At 41.4% G+C, this 21,209-nt stretch overlaps 1 protein-coding gene across 1 annotated transcript in view; it reads right to left on the bottom strand.

The window, feature by feature from the left end:
• Nucleotides 1-9,433: 9,433 nt before the first annotated feature.
• Nucleotides 9,434-21,209, bottom strand: part of zbtb16a (zinc finger and BTB domain containing 16a) — a 156,788-nt gene continuing 145,012 nt past the window's right edge. The window contains exons 5-7 of the mRNA XM_063011972.1: nucleotides 19,863-20,033; nucleotides 13,565-13,732; nucleotides 9,434-9,675 (exon numbers count right to left, since the gene is read on the bottom strand). Of these exons, the coding sequence (XP_062868042.1) occupies nucleotides 9,446-9,675; nucleotides 13,565-13,732; nucleotides 19,863-20,033 (569 nt within the window). The 3' untranslated portion in view covers nucleotides 9,434-9,445. The remainder of the gene's footprint in view (nucleotides 9,676-13,564; nucleotides 13,733-19,862; nucleotides 20,034-21,209) is intronic.

The raw sequence follows: 21,209 nt of genomic DNA, 5'->3' as shown, positions 1-21,209 counted from the left end.
AAGTTAAAGTTTGTGGCCACTCAGGTGGCATAGCGGTAAAACACGCTAGCACACCAGAGCTGACATTTGACAACTCGTCGATTCGAAACTCAGCTCTGCCATTTGTCTGGGCTGGGCGGCTACATGAACAATGATTGACTTGTTGTTTATACAGGGCGAGAAGCCAGAGCAGGGACCACATAACTGGTGCAATTACGACCTCTGCTTGGTTGATTGATGGTGCCTGCACAGATTCGAGGGAAAAATGTGTTGATCACACACAAAGCTGATCTGCATATGAACTCGCAGGTGAAAAGATGCAGTCAGCTACTGCACACGTGTCGGAGGGGGCGTGTGTCAGTCACTCTCCTCAATCAGCGGTGGACATCAGCATCACTAGAGAGGAAACGTAATGCAATCGGGTGATTGGATACGACAAGATTGAAAGGAAAATTGTGTTTAAATTGAAAGTTTGTGTTCTGTTCAATGTGGGATTAAAATAGTGAGTACAGTAAACTTGATATAAGTTTTTTTTTAGTGTTTTAATGTAGATGGTTACCAATATATATATACCAATATATATATATACAACCCCTGGCAAAAATTATGGAATCACCACTCTTGGAAGATGTTCGTTCAATTGTTTAATTTTGTAGAAAAAAAATAAATCACAGACATGCCACAAAACTATCATTTCTCAAACTGTCAACCCTCTGGCATTAAGAAACAATAAAAAAAGAAACAAATATAATAGTTGTGGTCAGTCACAATTGCTTTTTTTTAGATCAAGTAGAGGAAAAAAATATGGAATCACTCAAATCTGAGGAAAAAATTATGGAATCATTAGAAAACACTGCACCATTATTACTTTGTTGCACCACCTCTGGCTTTTATAATGGTTTAAACTCTCTGAGGCATGGAGTTAACTAATGACAAACAGTATTCTTCATCAATCTGCCTTCAACTGTCTCTTGCTGTTGCCAGATCAGCTTTGCAGGTTGAAACCTTGTCATTGACCATTTTCTTCAATTTCCACCAGAGATTTTCAAATGGATTGACATCCGGACTATTTGCAGGCCATGCCATTGACATTATATGTTTTCTTGAAGGAAAGTTTTCACGTCCTTTGCCCTATGGCAAGATGCATTATCATCTTGAAAAATGAAGTCATCATCACCAAACATCCTTTCAACTGATGGAATAAGAAAAGCGTCCAAAATTTCAATGTGGACTTTGGCATTTATTGAAGACCATCTCCCCTGTGCCTTTACCCGACATGCAGGCCCATATCATCAACAACTGTGGAAATTAACATGTTTTCTTTAGGCAGTTATCTTCATAAATTTCATTGGACAGACACCAAACAAAAGTTCCAGCATCATCACCTTGCCCAATGCAGATTCGCGATTCATCACTGAAGATCACTTTTATCCAGTCACCCACAGTCCACGATTGCTTTTCTTTAGCCTACTTTAACCTTGTTCTTTTCTTTTTAGGTGTTAATGATGGCTTTTGTTTGGCTTTTCTGTATGTAAATCCCATTTCTTTTAGGTGATTTCTTACAGTTCAGTCACAGACATTGACTCCACTTTCCGGCCACTTGTTTCTCATTTGTTTTGTTGTGCATTTTCTGTTTTCAAGACATATTGCTTTAAGTTTTCTATCTTGATGCTTTGATGTCTTGGTCTACCAGTATGCTTCCCTTTTACAACCTTCCCATTTTGTTTGTACTTGGTCCAGATTTTAAACACAGCTTACTGGGAACAACCAACATCTTTTGCGACATTCCACAATGATTTATCTTCTTGAAGGAGTTTTATAATCCTCTCATTTGTTTCAACTGACATATCTTGTGTTGGAACCATGATTCATGACAATCTGCTTTGTGCAACAGCTCTCCGAGGTGTAAGCACTCTTTTTAAACTGAAGAATAATTAGCAAATCGAATCTGCTGCAGATGTTTTGTTTTTAAACTGCAAATTACAGAGTGATTCCATAATTTTTTCCTCAGATTTGAGTGATTCCATATTTTTTTCCTCTACTTGATCTAAAAAAAGCAATTGTGACTGACCACAACTATTATATTTGTTTCTTTTTTTTATTGTTTCTTAATGCCAGAAGGTTGACATTTTGAAAAATGATAGTTTTGTGGCATGTCTGTGATTTTTTTTTTTTCTACAAAATTAAACAATTGACAGAACATCTTCCAAGAGTGGTGATTCCATAATTTTTGCCAGGGGTTGTATATACCAAGATATTTTCTGCTGACACGTTTCTGCTAGGGCGGGATGACCGGACTATGTGGGTGGGGTCTTTAAACGCTGTGTAAAGACCCTGAGCTAATTGATACGTGAGCATTTTAATAAGCAGGTAAAAAAAGACATAAAAAGCCAGACAGACTTAAATCCACTTTTTATTTTTTCTAACTGCAGATTTAGGGATTACAACTGAACATTGTTATTCGATGAGACTCATAAATAAAAATACAAGAAAAAAACCCAACAAATAAAAAAAGGAAAAATCACTACAAAAACAATCTACTGTTAGTAGGATGTAAAAAAAATCTCTCACTATTAAAGGCACACGATTTACTTAGTAACAACATTGAGAAGAAAACCTGCAGCATTAAATCTCTTTAATGTTTTTTTTTTATTTATAATTTTTTTTATATTTTCCACACTCCATCAGAGAACACTGAAATGTTACAAAGAGATGTGTCCGATCCTACACAGAACCAAAAACCACACCGTGCCCCCATCTGTAGCACAATTGCCAGAAAGTTGTGCTACAACAAGAGCATGTGGCTGGAAAAGACGAAGGACTTTTGCAAAGCTGAATGCAAATTATTATTCTTATTCTTTTTTTAACAATTAACAACAAAGGAAACAAAAAACAAAGAACAAAAAAAATTGGGCACCTTCTAAGATTAGGCTAAGATTAGGTGCTGAGGTAGACGTAACTAGAACGATTCAAATAATTATTAAAACACTATATTTTAGTACAGAGCAAATTGGACTGGCACTTGTGCTGTCACAACAAGAAAAAAAAAAGAAAAGCTGATTACGAGGGGTACAGAAAAGGGGGCGAGAGATATAGAATCAGAAACAGAGAGAGAGAGAGAGAGAGCGCTACTTTACGACATAGAAAAGCTTCATTAAAGTTGGTCCGACAAGGTGATTGGTCCTCAGTGCTAATTTTTTTTTTAAATTAAAAAAGGTCTCGGTGCTTTGTTATTCCAACAGTTTAGTGTATGGTACATGCATGGCAACACGGCATGAAATGGCTACTCGTTCTAGTACACCACACACAAACACGCTGAGCCAACTCCAGGGATGCCACGACTCTTTATATAATAAGTACTCAAACCAAGAACACAATGGGGCAGTTAAATCAGCGTACAAAAATACGCCACTGTCAGATTTCATCAGCAAACCTGTTGCTGATATCGAATCGCTCATATAAATGTAGTATAGCTTCAAAAGCAACATTTCATTCCATAGAATGTTTGATCTGGTTCATTCTGTTTCCTTTGTGAGCAGAATTACAGACACAGAGAAACAGAATTGAAAAAATAGACCTTAACATAACACACAGATTCCAAATAGGACGTGATTACAGGAGTAAATGATCCTATTTTTTAAATAACACCAAATGTGGCTGATCAGTCAGGACGTTTGTTGCCGATATTTTGGTTTTACACAATTTTCTTCTGTATGACCAATGCTGAAATTGTTTTTTTTTAAAAATATATATATATTATTTATGCATTTTCTTTCCTTTTTCTCCCTTTTAGCGTGTCCAATTGCCCGATTGCGTCATGCTTCCTCTCCACCAATGCCGATCCCTGCTCTGATTGAGGAAAACGAAGCTAACCCACGCCCCCTCCGACACATGGGCAGCAGCCGTATGCATTTTGTCACCTACACTTTGACGAGTGCAATGCGGCTCAGCACTGTGTACGGAGAGACACACCCTGACAGCACTCTTTTCTCATCTCTGTGCAGGCGCTATCAATCAGCCAGCAGAGGTCATAATTGCATTAGTTATGAGAGAGAGACCCTATCCAGCTTAATCCCACCCATATCTAAACAACAGGCCAATCGTTGTTCATGTGGCCGTATTCGAGATCCCAGCTCTGGTTCCAGCGTGTGTTTTTACCGCTGCGCCACCTGAGCGGCATGCTGAAATGGTTTAGGCTATTTATTTCCAATTTAGACGGACAAACGTGCATCTTACTGTCACTGGCCCAGCCAGTCTTTGAGTCCTAAAGAGCTTAACTGGCCCTGCTCTGGTAGGGAGGGATGGCATTCCTGTTGTCTTGATCAATTAATTAAAACTACACATTGCTATAAAGAAGGCAGTAGAATTAGTTTCAATTCAGACATGCCAGTCCTTACTTTACCCGGGGTTACATTGGCATGGGCTAAACATTTAAACACAGTAAAGGCAGTTGCTGGTACCAGAATCCCGTCTGGATGGAAAACTAAGAATCTTTGAGAACGTTATTAGCTTTGACACGCCTGTGCCGAATCAATCAAAGGAACAATAACCAATCCTGGGCGCCTGGCATCTTGTTTACAAACAGGAAAGAGGAAGGTTTTATATTAGAAGGCATGTTAGCCTTTAGCCTTCAAGGTTGGTAGACTTTCTGAAAAATAGTGGACTCAATCAAAGGCTGGAATCGAAAACAACTGAACTATGAGAAGAAAAAAGCAACAGGAAAAATAGAACCACCATATTTACATGTAGAATTTATAATAATATGAAGTTTGGGCCTGTGGAACATTACAGATCTATGTGGAGTTACCAGAAGGGCTTTTGGGATCTGACTCGCCCTCTAGTGGACAGAGGTTTTTATTTATTAGATGCCTAAACAAGGCCAAACGAGTACAAGAACCACACTGTTTACAGAGCGGCTGCATACAGCAACTATCACTGTATAAAAATGAGAAAATACAAGTAGGCATTTAAGGTATATTTTATATACTAAATTATCTTGTTCTGAACAGATCGGCCTTTAGGATGGACGTTAGTGCTAGACTGAGATCATGTTGGCATCCCTGGAGTAATAAAGACATCGATTATTGGTGAATAATACAGAAACAAAGCCGATATCAATGGACACTCGTTGAACGATTTCATTTAGGCACAAATATTACAGAAACATCAGGGTAACATTGAGGGAAGAACTACATCCACGCAACATCTGAGCATTTTTTTTTTAGAGAGAAAGTGGCATTGGACGTTTTGATCTGATCAGTGCAGTGAACACTAATATGCTCTCTCTCCCACCACACACACGCACACACACGATGAAAAGTGAATAGAAAAGTAAGAGACAATAGAGACACTAGTGTGTGGCTTAATATCTTGCCCAATATGACATACTCTTTTCAAGCAAATATTTCGGCCTCTTGACTATTTCGGCTTGCTTTTAAATCTCACAGGGGGCACAAAGGTCGCCCAAACTCACAGTGTTTTTCAGGACAACAACACACAAGACAGTTAGTTAAATCACCCCACCCCTACATACACACACAATACCGTCTGTCCATCCCTTCTTCAAACACTTCAAGTAACAATACAAAATATTGGCAACGTTGATTGATATCGTGCGTACGATTCAGACGTGTATTTGATCATTGGCATCACATGACATTTCTTACAAAGCAGACATGGCTGATTTAGTCCTTCACCGACAATGTATCGACATCCAGAACTGGAAAGCAACACTTACAACAACAACGTTCACACCAATATTACCAAAGAGGTGCAAGGCAAATTAGACAATGTAAAAAAAATCCAAACAAACAAACTACAAATTGCCCTGCTGAACCTTGACAAATGGAAAAGGGACCGACACTGAATACAAAAATATCACAATTTTATATATCAAATGGCCTCATTCGGCTCTTGCTCAGGACTACACTTATATAAACAAAACGTCGATCAAGATTATTATTATTTTTTTTTTTACATTTTATTCTTTTTCTCTTCAGTTCTTCTTCGTAACCACTTGCAGTCCCAATTGTCCGACGCACAATGCACAGTTGCATATGACCTGTTCTTAGCGGTTCAGATTTGTGAACCATCTTTTTTTTCACATTACAAAACTACAACTCTATTCACATATTTTCAAGTTTACTGCTGTTTTTTTTTTACTGTATAGTACTATACTCCGTCCGTTCTTTCTGTAGAAACCTCCAGATCAACTCTTCAAAACTCATCAAAGCTTAAGGCTTCAAAATCTTCTCTGCTTTTTAAAGAAGTCGGGTGAGAAATAAAACATACAGTTTGTATTGTAGCTGATGTTCCACGCTGTCCGGTGTGGGTTTCTTTTTTTTAGATTTACACAGAAACTTTTAAACTAATTTTGCTAACATGTAACAAAAGTCTTTCGCACCCAGAAGCTGTTTACACACGTGTAAAAAAATATGAATTTAATATCAATCTGTAGTAGTTTTGTTTAAAAAAATCTTCTAAATAAAGATACTCATGATCAGAAATTTTGTGTGACATTTCTCATTATAAAACGTCTTTTTTATTTTTAAATCCATTTCCCTCCAATTTTGTTGTATCCAATTACCACTGTCGCTGCACACTTTGTCTATTTTATTTATGCAATTTCTCCCATTTTCTTCCAATTTAGTGTAGTCAATTCATCTTCCGCTGCTGTGGATCCCCGATTGCATTCAAGGTGGGTATATTGCTGCTCATGCCTCCTCCGACCCGCGTGCAGCCCTTAGCGGAACCCTTTTTCACCCATGCACTCTGCAAAGGCGCCTCTCTATCTGCCAATCAGGGTCCTTACACAGCATTTGAAGACCCCACCCACATAGTTCGGTCATCCCGCCCTAGCAGAAACGTCTGCTGCAGGCACTGCCAATTATGCCCGCTAGATGGTGCCCAGCCGACCGGTGGCAACGCCGAGTTTCAAGCCGAGGAGTTCAGAATCTCAATGCTGGTTTGCTAGCGGAATATCCTGCTGCTTTACCTGGGCGCCTGCACACTTTTTAAAATTAACACACGCCCCCTCGCTCGTCTGTGCACAAGCTGACTGCTTCTTTTCACCTGCACGGGGCGGTTTTATTTTATTTAGAGAACCGTATAGCGCACAAAGACACACAACAATTTCCAGACGGCATCGATCAGCCAGAAGAGGTCGTAATCCCGCAATCCCACCCTCGGTCGAGCCAAACATTGTCTGTGCAGGCGCATGGCTGAGATTTCAGCTCTGGTGGACTAGTGTATTTTACTGCTGCCCCACCCAAGCGCACATGAATGTTTTACTGGACCCAGAGTTCCATTCTAAAGTCTTTGTTTTCTGGATGACACAGACTTTCATTACTTGTTAGCTGGCTTTGTAGCTCCAGTGTAAATCTAAAATAAAACTAACATTGCACATCATTCGTGTCTTGTCTGACTGCATAAATCTGAAGCTGAACATTTGTTCACTATTTATTTATTATTATTATTCTTTTTTTTTACCAAACTACTCTAAGGAAACGATTGGCGGACAGGGGCGTCGTCAGAGCAAATAAACACTTAGTTTGTCTCTTTACCCATCATTAATGAATCTTACCCTTTATAGCAACATACACTGCTTACAAGCATGAGATGAGAAGTCGCAAATATTTAAAACAAACACAAAAATGTGCTTTTGCAAAGAAAACTAAAACAAAACAACGTAAGAGGTAGCTTACAAAAATAACCAAACCCACAAGCTTTTTAACAAGCGAGTTTAAAAAGAATACCAAGTTTGGTAACACTTATAATCTCTTCACCGTGGCGCTCCTGCGGACATTGTTTTTCACATCTCCTCTGCAACATATAGCTTGTAAGCATATCATCAAATATACACAAAACAAAACGAAAGGAAGAAAAAAGAAACAGGAAAAATTCAACACAAGCAACATGAGGTCACAAAAATACGAGGTAAATCAAGCACAGGTGATGTGCGCTGAAGATACGAGAGCAAACACAAACAGAAAACGTAGCAAGAAAACGAAACCGTACAAAGATCTGTTCTGTCATGCTCGCCTCGGGGCTGGACAGGCCGGGCCGGGCCGGGCCGGGTCGAGCCAGGTCGAGTCGGTACTCCTACTGCTGCTAAAACTCTTACCTTCTTCAGATATGTGAAGAGCAGTCCTGTACGTCACAGTGCCCCGTCACAGTGCCCGTCAGTGTCCAAGCTGCTGATGAAGCAGCTTCAGTCGGTTATTTGGTCTCTATTTTTATTAAATCAAACAGCGGATTCGGTTTGTAGGAAGCGTTTTCGCTCGTGTACTGCTCAATCAAAAGTAGTTTGTACTTAATAAGGAGAAATAAATGAGTAAGAAATGAAGCGAAACGTTTGAAGGGCAGCGCTGGGGCTGAAGCAGAAGAAACGTGTCACGATTACGCTGAATGAAAATGAACTAATCAAACAGAAATTGTTATCGTAATAAAAGCATAAAATAATGACAAAGCTACAGACGGTTATCATGAAAAGCTGTAGATTATGTCGAGAAAATGAAACTGCATTTATGAATAGTTGGTTTGTACGCTGAATATCTGATACATCTGTACCAACACGGGTGCAGATACCAGAAACATAGTGAGTATTTGAATCTGAGCCGATACAAACATGGTACTAACAGCATTTACGCCTCACCAACTGCTCAACAGCTACCAATCTGGTAAAGTAAAGGTAAAGCTGTGCCTCCTTCAGACACGTCAAGCCATCCACCACTACTTTTTCCCCAAACGACAGCTGAACATGATTGGAGGGGGTACGACAGCCTTGTTCGATACTTTTAGATGCTCAATAGTCTCGTTTGAGGATCACATTCCCTAAACCTTGAAATCAAAACTTAAAATTGAAAAGTACCAGCCCATTGCCGCAAAGACGCGTTTGAGACGCAGCCGTGCCACATGAGACAAAACTGGCAGTGTCTGGGGGAGGGATGGTCAGATTGGATAATAATTTCTTTGCAGATTTTAGGATTGGATACAATCAAAGCATGAATAGTTGGGATTAAAGGATTTGCTAAGGAACCAAACAGTGGTAGTAGTGGTGGGGCTTGAACACTTAACCTTCTGATCAACAGTCCAGAACCACTGAGCCTCCACTGACCACGACTGCTAATTAAAGGTACAAGTGTTAAAATTCTTAACCTGGCAGACGTAAATGCTACCTTCACCAGTGCTTGGCATTAATTCCAGATAATCAATGGTGCTGTACCCCCCACCAACCACTAGAGGTCATCATTTGAGATACTGAAGAGAATCTATGTGATAAGTGAGTAGAGACTTCCTGTTTGAACAACTGCTGCACTTGTACCATCACGTCCGATCTCTTTCCATCTGTCCAGCCCTGCCGCCAAAAATGTAAACATTCCCTCGCTATCTATTTCCTGCAACATTTCATCCTCCCGCCGCTTGACCGCCACCCCCCCCCCGCTCCCTCCCGTCGTCTCAGGCTCGGTCAGACGTAGCACAGGTACAGGTAGGTCTTCTCGATCCTCCAGTCGGGCGGGATGTCCTCAGGCTTGTGGCCCTTCATGTGCTTTTGCATGGTGGACAGGCTGGGGCAGTATTCCAGGCAGATGGTGCACTGGTAGGGCGAGGCACCGTTGTGGGTGCGCAGGTGCTTGATCATGGCCGAGTAGTCCCTGGAGCGCTGGTGGCACAGCTTGCACTCGAACGGCTTCTCGCCTGCGGGGGGAAATAAAAGATGAGGTCAGGGGTCAACGGGCAAGGTCAAACATACATTACAGATGTGAGGATAACACACGGATGTAGGAACAATACATTTAAGTGCAACTCTTATTGAGAACTGTTTACATTTCCATCTGAAAATAATTTAAATATTTAGGGCTCTGCAATCCAGACTTGGCACAGTTTTACTCTATATGCCCTTTTCCTGATGCAACCCTTATATTTCTATCCAGGTTTGTGACCTGCACTTAGAGCGCACTTACAGGTGCACCTTCCAGTGACTGTTTTGGCCATCCCCTTTTCAGACATTAGCCAATCTTGTCCATGCAGACGCCTGACTGGCCGCTAGCACCTCTGAGATTCTATTTATTTATTTATTTATTAGGATTTTAACGTCATGTTTTACACACTTTGGTTACATCAGTTCGAGTTATAATTTCAAACATGGACATTTTTGTATCTCTAATTCACCTCACGGCGGCACGGTGGCTTAGTGGGTAGCACTGTCGCCTCACAGCAAGAAGGTCCTGGGTTTGATCCCCAGGTGGGGCGGTCTGGGTCCTTTCTGTGTGGAGTTTGCATGTTCTCCCCGTGTCTGTGTGGGTTTCCTCCGGGAGCTCAGGTTTCCTCCCACAGTTCAAAAACATGCAGTCAGGTTAATTGGAGACACTGAGTTGCCCTGTGGGTGAATGGGTATGTGTGTGTGTGTGTGTCTGCCCTGTGATGGACTGGTGCCCCGTCCAGTGCCGTGCGCCTATTGAAAAGCTGGGATAGGCTCCAAATGGCAGAGCTGAGATTCGATACGATGTATTCGAGATCCCAGCTCTGGTGTGCTAGCGTCTTTTACTGCTGCTCCACCTGAGCGGCTTAACAGTTCAAGTTTTAATATCAAACACAGTCATGGACAATTATGTATCTCTAATTCACCTCACTTGCACGTCTTTGTACAGTGGGAGGAAAGCGGAGCACCCGGAGGAAACCCACGCAAACTCCACACAGAAAGGACCCGGACCGTTCCACCTGGGAATCGAACCCAGGACCTTCTTGCTGTGGGGTGACAGTGCTACCCACTGAGCCACTGTGTTGCTCACTCTCTGAGATTCAAACCCTTGATCCCAAGGTCTCAGCAGTAGTAAGCTAGTGTGTTTTACCACTGCGCCACTGTTGGGCCCTTGAGCAAGGCCCTTAACCTGTCTGCTCCAGGAGTGCCATACAATGACTGACCCTGAGCTCTGATCCCAGCTGCCAAACAAGCTGGGATATGTGGGAAAATAATTTGATTGTAATGTACACCTGTATATGTATATATGACAAATAAAGTCGTTCTTCTTCATTTGGTAAGAAGTATTGGCTCGATATTAGACGTCCTATAAATACGGCAAACTTTCTCGCATTTTTAATGTCGCATGAATCCGGCACCAGCTTGAGAATGATAAACAAGTCATCTAAATGTCAGGTTTTATAAGGGACGGGGCGAAGGACTCCCGAGTTAGCTGCTACCAGTGAGACTCTAATCATGTTGTTTGCCTCTCTCTCTCTCTGCCCTGACAGCCGACTACACTAACCCTGACCTCTCCGTCCGGAGCAATGTCACGTCCATCTGCGGCCCTAATGAGCCGGTCGTTAAAGCCGCAGGATGCCGCGGCGAGCATGGGTGCGCGCGGCCGGTGTGCTTTAACCACACTGTAAACAGCCCGGCCTCGGATAACCGGCCAATAATGAATTGCAAATGGAGCTGGGTATCGATCGGGCATTGACAGCGGGGGGGTTGCCGACGTCGATGCTTCATCAAGCGGTTCCCTTTTGTGCGCGCCGGCCTTTGACTGCGAGCTTGTCACCGCTCCTGTTATCTCGGACGCGCTCCGCTCAGCGCCGAGGCCCCGGCTTGACAAAAAAGCCAATTATTTGACAGGCTGCCTTGATAGCGAGGCTTAACGGGAGTCTTAGCAAGTGGCGGAGGGGAGGTGGTGGGTCCGGTAGAGACCTGGTCTTCTCACCGCTGCCCTAATCCCTCCGTCATGGGCTGAGCAAGCTGACAGCACAGAAAATGCTCTGTCCACCGGTGACGGACAAACAAGACCATAGAATTAATCAGACAGACAGTCGACAACAAAAACAACGACGGTGTGTTTCAGAATGAAGGAGACGTTTGAGCTGAAAGGACATTGAAGCTAAATCTTTATACTCTCTGTTCCTGAAATGTAGTGCATAAATAATGCTAATAAATAATAAATAGGGCTGTCAAACATTTAATTTTTTTTAATCGCGATTAATCTCAGAATTTCATGTAGTTAATCGTGATTAATCGCATTTAAAAAAATAAAGAAAACAAGGATTTTTAAGTGAAATGTTACAATTAAAATGGTGAACACATTTTATGCTAAATGTACTTATGTTAAAAACTGCTGGGACAAGAGAAAACTGTAAGGGAGTTTTATTCACTCACATACTAGGCAGTAATACTATCCAGCAGAGACCCTTGACTTCATATATATGTCAGATTGTAGGTTAGAATTTCTCCATCAGCAAACATTGTAGATCAGCGGTGCTTTAGGTGGGATAAGGCGTAGTTATTGTAACAGACTTTTCTGTGGTTGTATTGTGACAATGGTTTGATGGACGTTTCTACACGAAGTGAGTGTGTTTTGACCCTTTGGGCCTTCCATAGTTCATGGAATAGCGTGCTTGGCTAACGACTCTAGCTGTCCGCTATTCGGTACCGTAACAGAAAAAGTAATAAAAGTGTTCTGCTCCCGACAACTTGTGAATATAGCGTGTATTTATTTCTTTATTAAAAAAGTGCATCACTACGATGCTCGGTTACATTATGTGAACAAACCGCAAATGAAAAACGGTGGCAAGTCTCAACATGAACTACGGATGACTCGCAGGGCCAAATAGAATTTGCGTTAACGGCACTATTTTTTTTAATGGCGTTAAATTGAGATCGCGTTAATGCGTTATTATCGCGTTAACTTCGACAGCCCTAATAATAAATAAACGTCTATTCCTAACACAGAACGACTGTTTAGACCTTGACATAGCCAATCATGTCTATATATAAACGCCCGACTGGCCGTCTACCCCTTTTTCCAATTTAGTCGTATCCCATTCCCCAGTCGTACCACCTGTACTGCTCCAGACCCCGACCCTGACTGAGGAGAGCCGTACCTAACACATGCCCCCTCAGACACGTGTGCACCTGCCACCGCTTCTTTCTACCTGCATGTGGTGTGTCCAGGTTCATACAGGGATCAGTATTGTGTACGGAGTACCAGTGTGCACCAATGTGTCGCCCCCACTTAAATCTGTTCTCCTTTTCAGTTTTGTTGGTGATAAATTTGTTTCCGCTTAATGTCCAGCTCTCTTCTAGACCCTCGTCTGTCTTATCATGAAGATTATGTAGATTGTCTAGTGGTAGTCTAGTGGGTAGAGCTTTGGGCAGAGCTTTGTGCTACCAACTGAAAGGTTGAGAGTTCGAATCCCCACTCTGCCATGCAGCCACTGGTGGGCCCTTGAGCAAGGTCTTAACCCTGTCTGCTACAGGGGCGCCGTACGATGGCTGACCCTGCCCTCTGACCCCAGCTTCCATACAAGCATCTGTATATGTACATATGACAAATAAAGGCACTGAAATGTCGTCTGGAAAAATTTAATTAGATTTTTAAAAGAACGTCTACGAGTCTGCAGCAAGCAAAATGAGCACAAATTTAAAGTTCTTAAAACAAAATACAGCAGGTGCCTGTCGTTTTACTTTCTTATAGACTTTACAGGTTTACAGGTTTTCCATTTCTAAAATAGAAAGTAAATAAAATGCTGAAGGATTTTTTTAAATGAGAGAGCCCGCCGAGCCGGCGTATCGATGCGTCTGGGCTGGACACTGTACCTGTGTGGACGCGGTAGTGGGTCTCCAGCTGGTGTTTGAGGCTGAACTTCTTGCCGCAGCCGTTACATTCGTAGGGTTTCTCTCCGGTGTGGATCCGCTTGTGACCCTTTAGCGTGCTCTCATCACGGAAACAGCTTCCACAGAACTCGCACTCGTACGGGTGGTCACCTGCGACACAAAAACAGCAATTCAGCTTTTAGTTTTTCATCTCAAGAAATAAAAATCTGGTCTGTTTTGTGCATTAGTTCCTCTTCAGTTCATTACTAATGATTACTTCTTTACTAATGATCTAATTAAGCAGAACTTGCTAAAGCATGTCATACCTTTTCTGTAGTGCAAAACTGAAATCTGTACAAAAATAAAACTCTGTGTAACAAGTTTCCTGATCGTAAATCTTTATTTTGTCACGTAAACAGGGGCAATATGGCAAAATATTACAGTGCTATACAACTACAATATTTCACTCACTCACTCACTTTCTAAACCACTTATCCTGGAGCCTATCCCAGCTTTTCAATGGGTGCAAGGCACACAGTAACACCCTGGATGGGGAGTCAGTCCATCACAGGCAGACACACATACACACACACACACACACACACACACACCCATTCACCTATAGGGCAAAGACCTGACTGCATGTTTTCGGACTGTGGGAGGAAACCGGAGCTCCCAGAGGAAACCCATGCAGACATGGGGAGAACATACAAACTCCACAAAGAAAGGACCCAGACTGCCCTGCCTAAGGATCAAACCCAGGACCTTCTTGCTGTGAGGCGACAGTGCTACCCACCGAGCCACCCACTACGATATTTATAATAACAATATTTGCAATAATAATAGTGGCAGTGCTAGCTCAGTGGTTATTAACTGACCCAGGAATCAGAAGGTCGCTTTTCCAAGCCCCATTACTGATAAGCTGTCACATTTGGACCCTTGAACACTGTCTCAATTAAGCATGTGCTACAAAGAAAAGTAAATATAAACAGTAACTTATGGGCACTCGGGTGGCGCAGCAGGTAAAACATGCTGGCCCGCTGCTGATGCAGATGCTACTGGCCGGTCAAGCATCACACAAGACTTTGAAGTATGTCTGTGGGTATTTGTGCCCAGTCATTCAAAACAGCATCTGTATGGCTTGGCACTGCTCAAAAAAGCCTCAGTTGATGTTCCAGTTCATGTCAGAGCTGTTCAGTGGGGTTGAGTTCAGGACTTGTGCAAGACTTAAAATCGAGCTATTCTTTAAACCAAGCTTTTCTTCATGTCTTTATGACGCTTGCTTCATGCACAGGGGTACAGTCATGCTGGAACAGGAAAGGACCTTTCCTAAACTGTTGCTGCAAAGTTGGAAGCATGTAATTTCCTTTATATAATTGATTTATTACACCTGTGTAATAAACAAATTCAATAATTGGAAGGGCTGTCCCAGTACTTGTTAGCGGTGGTACTGTGGTCACTTTTTACAGACGGGAGGTTCGAACTGTCAGTGATTCCAAAGCGATGATTCAAATAAACTGGTCAGTGATCAAAATCCAAAATCGTAACCAAACTGGAGTACCATCAGTCCCGTAAACCTACACGGCAGCAGCATCAGAGTGTGACATCTCATTTCCAATTCATGAAGTTTTCGTCACAGCGTCCTCGGAGCCCAGGCATGCATGTAATGGATATTCAGATGTCAATAATCGGGGATATGATGATATGCGGGGGCGCGCCGCCTTGCCCTTTGCTAATTGCTTTCCTGTGCCTGACTGGCGGCCGCTCGTACATCATTCCCGGCCTGTACGGATGCGCTGCGCTGCCAGGCGTGTAATGTTCTCCATTAATGCATTTTGCTGCGGTTTAAGTCCTCACCAATGACCTACGCGTTTCATTATCTGGCTGTCCGAGCGACACCGTGCCGGGGAATAAATTGCATTTCTCGTTATGTACTGTCATGCTCGGCCTCTCGCACGCCCCCGTTACGAGACAATGTCAATTTCCTGTGGCAGGTTCGGGCGGAGAGTGACGCACCTAAAGCGCTCACGCGTTTCCCAGCCGAAATGTCAGCGCTTCGGCTGCTACGAGGAACTCTGGTCTTTTCTAACGGGAGAGGAAAAAATAACGAAAGAGGGGAAAAGGTGGGGGGAGAAAAATCTATAAAACTGACAGTCTTTATTTGTCTGCATGAAGTTATTTGTGTCTCATGCTGTAAGACATTCGGCTCCTCCGAGCGTCTGTGCTGCTTCCATCCATCACGCAGCGCGTCGAGCTCCGGCGTGCGACGAGAATGGCAATCCCGCCAAATTCACCTGCCTTTAATTGCGACTAAACCTGCGCCGGGATCAAAGGCATCTGCGCCGAGCCTGGAGAAAATTCTCCGGCTCACTCCCACCATCACTGCAAACATCTTTAATCTTTATTTGACAGAATAATTGGCGACAGCTCACACTTGACACTACAGGGCACAAATTCATATATCTAACACGAGGCATTATTCCGAGCTGCCGGCGCGGTGTAAATCCGGCGCGGCGCCCGTGCAGACACGAGCCGGGCCCGCTTATCAAATTTCGCAGCGATTCGGGGGCTTGGCACGGCTCTGCTTCGTTAGGAATACATTAAGCTCGGAGGCAGCGTAGATACGAGGCGATAGATCAAAACCGCTGCCACCTCGTCTGGCGCTGTGTTCCTCTGAGCGCACACACAGAGGTACAGACAGTCTGGATGGTGGGTGGCATCAGGAAAGCTCGGGGGCTGCCACCTGCGCCCATGTGCCTGCGGGGCAGGATTGGAGTGCGCGTTTCTGTGTCTGGGAAGGTGGTGAGGGGGGGGCATGTGGCGCTCTGTCATACCTGGCCAGAGCGCACGGGTGACGCCGGGGCTCGCGGCCCAGTTTATTATGCACCGAGCGGCGTAAATCAGGGATCCATCACTGCCAGCGCTCGGGCCGCGCCGCGCCATCCAACACAGCTGCGAACACAAAACAGCCGCCGCAGATGGAAAATGGGAGCCGAATAAAACACAGGCGCCACAACAACGGAATATTAACGAGGCCCAGCCGGCAGCGCCAGCCCGAGTGTGGGGGGAGGGAGGGAGGGGTAACGAGGGAGCAGCGGCCATGATTATTAACCCTGAACTTAACGTCTCACACTTGCACTGGCGCGAGTGATCGCATTTCACTTGCAAATCCAAACTCCCTTAATTAATCAGTCAACTGCAACACTCATCAGATGAGCTGGAGAAAATCTGTACACTGTAGCCAGAAGTATGTGGACACTGTATGCAGCTATAACAGCCTCTGCTCTTCTGTTAGAGCTTTCTTCGGGATTGTCTGTGGGAATTGTTTGATAGCTCTACTATAGAAAATGTGACACCTATAGCACATGCACACTTTATACATATATATACACATATATAAATATACTTTTTCTTTTTATACTTCTTAAATAGATTCTAATATTTAGGGACTTACCTGTTGTGTGTATTTTACCACTGTAGTGAGTGTGTGTGTGTGTGTGTGTGTGTGTGTGTGTGTGTGTGTATGGGACAGTTATTCATTCATTCATTCATTCAATCATTTATTCAATCCTTCATTCGTTCATTCATTCAATCATTCATTTATTCCTTCATTTATTTATTAATTCATTCGTTCATTCATTCGTTAGTTCATTCATTCATTTATTAATTCATTCAATAATTTGTTCATTCATTCATTTAATCATTCATTTATTCATTCATTCATTTATTTATTAATTCATGTATTTATCAATTTATTTATTCATTTGTTCATTCATTCATTCATTTATTAATTCATGTATTTATCCATTTATTTAATTATTCATTCGTTCATTCATTCATTTATTCATTTACTTATTCATTAATTCGTTCATTCATTCATTTATTCATTTATTTATCCATTTATTCATTCATTTATTATAATATTCATTCATTTATTAATCCATTCATTAATTCATTCATTCATTTATTCAATCATTAATTAATTAATTAATTAATTAATTTATTAATTTATTTATTCATTTATTTATTCATTTATTCAATCATTCATTTATTCCTTCATTTAATAATTCATTTATTTTTTCGTTCATTTATTCATTAATTTATTCATTCATTAATTTATTCAATCATTAATTAATTAATTTATTCATTCATTTATTCATTAATTAATTAATTAATTCATTTATTCATTAATTCATTCAATCATTCATTTATTCCTTCATTTAATGATTCATTTATTTTATAATTCATTTACTCATTCATTCATTCATACAAACATTCATTTAATCATTCATTTATTTCTTTATTCAATCATTCATTTATCCATTAATTTACTCATTCATTCAATAATTTATTTAATCAATCATTCATACAATCATACAACCATTTAATCATTCATTTATTCATTCATTCATTTATTCAATCACTTAAAGAAGTATTTATGAATTATGAACAATCAACATTCCAATTCGATTTATTAAATATTGATTATTTTCACTACTCGCTACATCCTGGTCAGGGTCCCAAGCCCTCACAGGGCTCCAAGCCACACTTACGTTTACTCACTCGCTCAAGTAAGAACAGCCAATCAACATTCGGCGTGTTTTTGGAAAGCCGGGCCAAACCAGAGTCTCTGAAGAAAAGCATTTCAGGCTTTTAAAACTAAATGCTTTATTTAAAAATAAAACCGGGTTAATTAATCCAGCATGTCCTTTATTTCTCAGCACATCACACACGTGTGTTTTTACACCACTGATCTTTCTACAGCACCAGCGAAATATGAATGAGATTAAGCAGATCAAAGTGAGACTAAAAAAGACCACTGACTCGTTTTCTCCTCTTTTTTTACGTTCGCTGAGCCGATTGCAATTTTTTCTGTTTAAATCCCTTGACAAAAGCTCCCACGTCGTATTAAACGGGGGCGCTCGTGACGGCTGATTGTAATTTAATACACGCCTACAGAGAATTGGGTTGAAAGAAGCTCGACTCCGCGCCCCTCTTTCCTTCCCCACACTGCGTCTCTGCTCTCGGCAGACGATGACATTTATGCGAGCGGGAGGGAGTGTCAGCGTGTCACGTCTGATACGCCGGCCGATGCGTTACTGTATGCTAACCGAAATGAGGGCTGGGCCGGCGTAAACAGATGGGCTGCGCTCATCTCGCCACCTTCGCTTCGAATATTTATCCTGGATGCTGCAGCCCGGAGCGGCTCTGACACACCGGCCTGTTATTTAAGGTCAGAGACGGAGGGAGGAGAGGCTTTTGAGGGGAAAATGGGATTCATTTCCATCTCAGGGTCGTGGTGAGATGGGAGTCGCCTCATCTGAGAGTCAGACGTGAGCGCGGTGGCGACACGCGGCGAATAACGGCGCTGTCACAAGCCATCACGGTGCAGGGCTCTTCACGAAATGATCTGTCAGCTCGGCCGGCTATTCTCTGATGAAAACACTGCGGTGTCGAATCCTCCAGCATAACTACGCTCCGGTATACACCAGCGCACCATTACGTGATGGAAAATATCTTGAAACCATCAAGCTCAAGGGCCCGAATGCTGAAATTGTCTGCGGTGGAAAGTAAAGGGATTATGATTTCAGGTTGTTTACAAGTCAGCCCATCAAAGCAACCCAACTATTTGTGCTGTTCTGTAAACCAGCGTGTTTGTGCTTTTTATTTGTTTTATTTTGGCATCGTTCAGTGAACATCTGGACCGTTTTTCCCTTTTGGCAGAAACCGGCACTGCTTTGGCATTCTGGCATTTTAAAACTCTGTAAAGAAAGTATACAGATGTGGGATGTATGTGGGATGTGAAAGTATGATTACTCTATTTAATATTATAAAGACTGACGGTGGTGCAGTGGGTAGCGCTGTCGCCTTACAGCAAGGGTTCAATTCCTGGGTTCGATTCCCCAGCCCTGTGGCCTGGGTCCTTTCTGTTCAAAGTTTACATGTTCATGTGGTACTTAGTGGAGCAGAAGTTTGTGAGTGTCTCATGAGTGTTTCGTGAGCATTATGTGAGTGTCTCGTGAGTTTCTCGTGAGCATCTCGTGAGTTTCTCCTGAGTATCTTGTGAATGTCTTGTGAGCGTCTCTTAAGTGTCTCGCAGGAATCTTGTGAGTGTTGTGTGAACGTCTCGTGTGTCGTGAGTGTCTCGTGGGCGTCTTGTGAGCATTTTGTAAGTGACTATCTTGTGAGTGTCTAAGTGTCTCGTGAGTGTCTTGTGAGCGTCTCATGTCTTGAGAGTGTCCCATGAGTGTCCCATGAGTGTCCCGTGAGTGTCTCCTGAGTGCCCGTTTCCAGGCCGTACCTGTGTGGGAGCGAAGGTGGCGCTTGAGGGCCGTGTGGCTGGGAAAGGTGCGATTGCACTCGCTGCAGATGTAGCTGCGGACGCCGGCGTGAACCTCCATGTGCTGCTGCAGCGCCGTCTGCGTCTGGAAACGTTTCCCACAGAGCAGACAGAAGATGGCCATGTCTGATCCTACAGAGGAAAACAGAGAATTTGCTTAGAGGTTTTAAAGGTAAAAGAGGAAGAGGATGGTCAGCAACAAGACGGATGGATACAATCAGAGGAACAATGAACAAGCCATTAAGGAGAGTGAAGACCTAAATGTGGTCGCCATGAGTCAACTACTACACTATAGTACATCCTCACAAATGAGCACATTTACCCATAATTCCCAAGAATGAATCCATTACATAAATACAACAACATAATAGTGTGACCAGGCTTGAGCTTACAGACCTCTAAAATTAGCTAGCGTGCTCTGATGAGCTCTGATCACAGGGGTAGATGAGAACAGAATTAATACCATCCAAAGTTTAGAGACAAATTACGCTCTCCATGACTTGTCCAGACAAAAATGTCACACATACAAATACAAATACATACATAAATCAGTCTGGAATATTATTTTGGATTATTAGTGTGTTGTGTGCATATTAAGCATAAGATAAATAATATTTAAAGATAAGATGATTCATATTAATTGTTTATTAAAAATTGTTTTTTATTTATAATTAATTATTATTTATAAGATAAAAATTTTATTTATTATTTATAATACAATAAATAATATTATTATTTACTATTTGTTTGATATGATAAATAATATTATTTATTATTATTTATTAATTACAAGTTATGATTAATAATATTATTATTTGTACTATACGATAAATAATATGATTTATTATTTATAATTACTTATACAACATAAATAATATTATTATTTATAATGATTTATTATGTATACAATAAGATACATAATATTATTTATTATTTATAACATACAAGGAATAATATTATTATTTATTCTTTATAATTAATTATTATTATACAATAAGACAAATAATATTACTTATTACTTATAAGATACGATAAATAATATTATTATTATTTATTATTTATACAATAAGATAAATAATATTATTTATTAATTATAAGATACGACAAATAACATCATTAGTATTTATTATTTGCAGTATATGATAGATAATAATATTATTTATTATTATTTATTAATTATAGGATACAATAAATAATATTATTTATTAATTCTAAGATACAATAAGTAATATTATTATTTATTCTTTACATTTTCAGCATTTAGCAGACGCTTTTATCCAAAGCAACTTACACGATGAGCTGAACACG

Source organism: Trichomycterus rosablanca, chromosome 16, assembly GCF_030014385.1.
Source record: "Trichomycterus rosablanca isolate fTriRos1 chromosome 16, fTriRos1.hap1, whole genome shotgun sequence".
In the NCBI taxonomy this organism is placed as follows: domain Eukaryota; kingdom Metazoa; phylum Chordata; class Actinopteri; order Siluriformes; family Trichomycteridae; genus Trichomycterus; species Trichomycterus rosablanca.
This window is presented reverse-complemented; position numbering and strand designations above follow the sequence as displayed.